The sequence below is a fragment of the Trachymyrmex cornetzi genome, unplaced genomic scaffold (assembly GCF_001594075.2).
Source record: "Trachymyrmex cornetzi isolate Tcor2-1 unplaced genomic scaffold, Tcor1.1 scaffold509, whole genome shotgun sequence".
Taxonomy (NCBI): Eukaryota; Metazoa; Arthropoda; class Insecta; order Hymenoptera; family Formicidae; genus Trachymyrmex; species Trachymyrmex cornetzi.
Window position 1 is genome coordinate 763,993 of NW_017299817.1, and position 5,907 is coordinate 769,899.

The window sequence follows — 5,907 nt, forward strand, 5'->3', positions numbered from 1 at the left end:
GGATTGTTTTTCGCAAAGTTATAGGCATTTGAAAATTGGAACTGCGAATTTTGAAAAAAATTCATACCTCATGACAGTCATGACTATATTGACCAAAAATATTTAAAAAAAGTCACGGTACTTTCTTTTCCGATGGGTACTATAATATATTAAAATTTCAACCAAATAAAAAATCCAAAAGTTCACTGGTGGCACACTTGGGATGGAATGCCCCATATATTAAGATTAATTCAGATATTAATAAGAAACACGATACACTATAAAAAGCGATAATTCAAAATTTCTATTAATGATAATATAATAAGACATAAATCATTATTATTACAAATACTTTCACTCATTGCACATATTGCAAGTAACATAAATACTTCCTTAAAATTTTTATTTATAGCTACAATGATCAAGACTATAAGCACCTCGGTCATATTTCAAACTTTCCATGTCCAATGTTCTCTAAAGACTGACGTCTTTTGCCTTTTTCATTATCGATATTACCTCCTGAACAGCAAAAAACGTTTCTCGTGCGCATGTTCTTAATATTCCTTCTTGAAAGTACGGAACAATCGACTTGTAACAAGAAGTTTTAAATCTGCGTTAACTTTTGTTTCAAATTTTCATCAAATTTGCAAGAACTTCGCGTGAGACATTTGCGAATAAAAAGTTGCAAATTGATCATGCTGTTGGAAAAAGCGGCTGTACGTATGTTATATTCCCAGCGTTTGGAAATGGCTATAAAATTCTAACTGTAATTAAGAAGAATTCATATTAAGTATCACAATACTTATGGGATGTTGATTTTTTAATAGAAAGAATATATTCGCAAATTGCATTTCATTTATTTGTTATATAATACGATGTTATTGAAAATCAAAGAATTTTAATATGTAATAATTATAAGTGCAAAAAAATGTGTCCTATAATTAATACATTCATCCAAAATAATATTTAATTCATAAAATTTATGTTAAAACTCATTTGAAATATATAACTCCTGTGAAAAGAAAAGAATAGAAATATGTGACATTATTGCCTTTCGCACGTTTCTGTGTATTTTAAATAAACTAAAAAGTTAATGATTGCAAAATTGAAAGCAGTATTATAATAACTACTATATATCTTATAGAAAATACTTTCTAATTTATATTTATGTTTCTAAAGTTTAATTTTTAGCTTTTGATTGAGAAATATAGTCTAAAAACAGTGATATGATGGTATTGATGAATTTTCTTTACATTTTCATTGTCACTTCTAATGCAAACGATACACAACAAGGCGACAATTTTAAGCTGTAAAATACTTTATTTAGACATATAACAAAATATTTTTTATTAACAAATATTTTTAATTAACAAACAGAAAAAGTGAGTAAACTACAAATATGGAATAATCATGAACGGTATTATATTGTAATTACTATAGTGTATCGCTTGGAGATTGTCCGACCAAATTTATACGTTATGTGTGCGTGCACGCAATAAGTACATATGTGTGTATCTCTCTCTCTTTCTCTCTTTCTCTTGCTCACCTCTTCACATATCTATTTTATGATATATTATTATATTAGACCACTGTAGTGATTTTGTTACTCATAGCGACAAGTATGGAAAGTGAGAGTAACCTTTTATTTGATGTAAAACAATACATACAGTGAGAGCAAAAAGTATTCGTACAAGGAAATTTTTTATAAAAAAAGTTTTATTTGTAGAAAATAAACATTAATTAGCAATTTTACACAATGAATACATTCTGTTCTAACATAAACAAATGAGCTTCGCATGTATTTCTGATATTATAAGCTAAATTTCTCGACCGTACGAATACTTTTTGAGCATCCAAACAATGAAACTTTTAATTATTTTCGCTTATTTTTCAGATGATATAGTTTCTATAATTAATACACATCTTTTTGATATATATAATTTTAAGAAACATACAGTTTATTTTATACTTTATGAATAAATTCTTAATTATCTTTTAATTGTTAATTAGCAAGAAATGATCATCAATTAAACGTCGAATCGACGTCGAATTGGTGTTGAAATCATTGTATCGATATCGATTCGACATCAATTCGATGACTCATTTCTCTCTGGATAATATTTAATTTTTAAAAATAAAGTTTTTTTTAAAAAATATTTTCTCTTTAGGAATACTTTTTGTACTCACTATATATTTAAGCCCTGTCGCGGTCATTTGAAGAAGAAATGGATTTTTCAAAATATTGCAGATTTTGATCTTTTTACTGAAAACGTCAAGGTTGAATATTGTTGCACTCGATAGTTAATATATCCTTATTCCAAAACAGGCGGACTCCCATACTCCTCAGAAGAGTGCAAGGAATCACCATACTGGGTCAAAGTGGTAAATTTTTTCTGAAAAAAAATCGATAGCGACAAGGTTGAATTTTTGTCTACTACTTAATTTTGATATCAATTGTCGAGAAATATGGTTCCCATACCTTTTAGATGGTCACGAAGGCCATACCTACTCGAACACGTACAATTTTCTTATTCCATGTAAAATTAAGTAGTAGACAAAAATTCAGCCTTGTTGCTATCGATTTTTTTTCAGACAAAATTTACCACTTTGATCCAGTACGGCGATCCCTTGCATCTTTCTGAAGGATATGGGAGTCTGCCTGTCTTGAAATAAGGGTATTAACTATCGATTGCAGCATTCAACATTGACGCTTTCAATAAAAAAATCGGAATCTGCAACATTTTGAAAGTCCACCTCCCCTTCAAACGATTACGACTGGGCTTAAATATATATGTATTGTTTTTATGTTTTACATGAAGTAAAAGATTACTCACTTCCCATACTTGTCGCTATGGGTAACAAAATTCCTAAAGTGGCCTCTTAGTCTATATAGGGCTCCTGCAGACGAGCGACTTTGTAGCGCCACAATCGAAAGCGCTGACCCGTTCATACGAAGGTATTCTGTGGCGCTACAGAAAAGTGTCGCGAATATGTTCATATGAGTCACATTGTGGCGCGACAAGAAGCGATGCCCATCTGAACGCATCCGCAACGCTTCTGAACATATTCACGACACTTTTCTATAGCGTCACAGAATAGTTCCGTATGAATGGGTCGACGCTTTCGATTGTGGCGCTACAAATAAGTCGCTCGTCTGTAGGAGCCCATACTGTAATTAATATCATCAATTGATATTTGCTGATTTGATTAAAAAATGGATATTTTTAAATTAAAACAGAATTAAATTTAATATATATTATATATATATTTTAGAATGCTTCTTATTATCTAATATAATTCCTAACACATTTTTATCAAATCATACAGTATATAAACTTTGTAATTTATTTGTCATAACATTTTAATATTTATACAACTTTGGATTATTGCATTTTATAAAAATAACGTATTCAAAAAACATTTAGATTTATTTTATTTTTCTAATGATTTCTCTCTCTCTCTCTCGTTGTATGCAAAACAGATATATATCCCCGACTGATGTTTTTATTAATTGAAAAAAATACTTTTAGTAATAATTAATAATATGGATATGTAATCGAAATTTAAGACGTACATAATGTATACATAAAAAAAATAAACACAATCAAAACAGAGCATGCAGCCACAACGCCAAATAGTATTTGCGAAAGTCAATTTATTCAATTACATTAAACCATGAAATTAAACGTTTCGGTCACTATTTTTATCATCAGTAATAAAGTAAATTCTAACAAATTCAAAAAACAATAAAGAATTATGCATTTTAATGTTTGCGTATAATCAAAAATAAAACTAAAATGCCTAAAATATACATAAAATAAAATATTTAGAAGGTTTTAAATTATTATAATGTGAAATTATTACATATATATGAAATATCATTAAAACCATTTAAATGCTTTTTTTATAATAATTATAATTAAACACAAAAATATCTTACACTGCAAAATGTTGTTATTGTCATGGGGAACATTTTTCCAGCAGTGAGATAAATCGGTTCGGCACCTCTTATTAACAAAAACAATAAGTCTTGTGCAATTTTTGTATCCACGGAGTACCATTCATTACTGTAGGCTGCATAATATATTTCATTACACTAAAGAATATTGAAAGCATTTTTGGATAAAAACTGTATCAATATATTATTTCTTAAATAAATTCATTGATTATAAATCAATTTGTATTGTTATTTAAAATGTAAACTAATATATTCATATAAATAATAAATGCAATGTAAATTATTTATTAATTTTTATTTTTTCAATAGTTTACATTAAATTTTCATTTAATTTTTTAATATAAATTATGTTATCAATATATTTTTGATATTAATTTTCGCTATTTGCGTGTGAAAAATAATAAACTTTATTGTTCATTAATAATAATAACTTTGTTAAATAAAAAATATATGTATTAATATATAAAGCGTCGTACATACGACGTTTATAAAAGTAAAAAAACGAAAACGACTTACTTGGGTTACTAAAAACTCTCCAAGAGCACAATATAGATACATATGTGTAAATAAATTAATAAGAAATAAATACAATAAAAGTGCATATAAGAGTCAATTACAAAATTATATTATTTATTAAAAACCAAAATATTACAAAATAATATACTATATTCTAATCAATCATAATTAAATTTCGCTATAATATGTTTCGGTCTTTAAATTAGACCCTCTTCAGATATTTACTAAATACAAAGATGTTACCATAATCTAACAGTGTTGATAGAAAAGAAATACATCATAAATGCATATCGTGAGAACAATTGAACGTTGCACAGAGGAACGGAAATTCCTCACCAAAAGGTTGGAAGGCCAATTGAAAAGAATTTCATGACGTTCTAATAAAATTATAAATTTCATTAATTATCATCTCATAAAAAGCAAGCAAATACGTCACCTTAGTAGAACACTCACCAATATGTCAAAAATATTAATACAATTCGAGATGATATAATACTCGTCAGCATTCCATTAGTCAGTGTGATAATAAATAATATATAGCCGTAGTCAGAAAATAAAATCCACAGAGTCATAAATTATGTAAAATTGAATTCTTCAATAAATAAACGTTAAATAAAATATGAAGAGATGTAGAATCAGTTCAGGAATAAAATTAAAAATAACTGTTGCGACAGAGAAACAAACACCGACTAACAGAAAAATAATTAAACTAGTATGATCTTAGTAATGCAAAGTTAGACCTTGCTTACAATCGAAATGTATGCTTTACGTAAGCCCTCAGTATCAGTTTGAAGACTATTTTTTTTTGTTTTTTAATATGAAGCATCTCAGAAGTTAACTCTTGCTATAACATGGTTCCTCGTCAAGAATTTCAATATTATTCCAATCAAAATCATGTTCACGACCTAATCTATGCTCGGTTATAACTGAACGGGAAGATGTGTTCCAGCGTATACGATTTCGATGCTCTGCGATTCGTGTTTTTAGCTGACTACCAGTCTGTCCAACATACGATGCGTCACAATTATTACAATTAATCTTATAAACTATATTATTTTTAGAAAGACGAGGACGAGGGTCTTTATGTATTTTGATGTATTTCTGTAGTTTATTCGAACTATAAAATGAGACTTTAATATCATTCCTATTGAATTGATTAAATTTTTCTGTTAAAGACGAAATAAAAGGCACTGTGAACCATGATAAAACTACCGATGGATCATCGTTCTTCTTAAATCAATCAACCGACGCTGTACTTCTATAACTCTGATGTTTTTTAGTCTCTTATTAATTGTATCAAAGATAAGTTTGAGTGAATAATCATTATTCAGTAAAAAATTTATTATAAATGTTAAATTTGTTATGTAGAATTCAGAATCTGACAGTAAGATAGTTCTATTCACCAAACTGATAATTATCCTCTTTTTTTTTAAATAATGGATGGTTAGAGAAAA

General features: G+C 27.9%; 1 protein-coding gene across 1 annotated transcript; it reads right to left on the minus strand.

Moving 5' to 3' along the window:
- Positions 1 to 583: 583 nt before the first annotated feature.
- On the minus strand, positions 584 to 4,495 carry LOC108765653 (odorant receptor 22a-like). The gene is given in 4 exon segments (XM_018514459.1): positions 584 to 717; positions 720 to 729; positions 3,920 to 4,075; positions 4,454 to 4,495. Coding segments are annotated over 4 exon segments (342 nt in total).
- Positions 4,496 to 5,907: the final 1,412 nt, after the last annotated feature.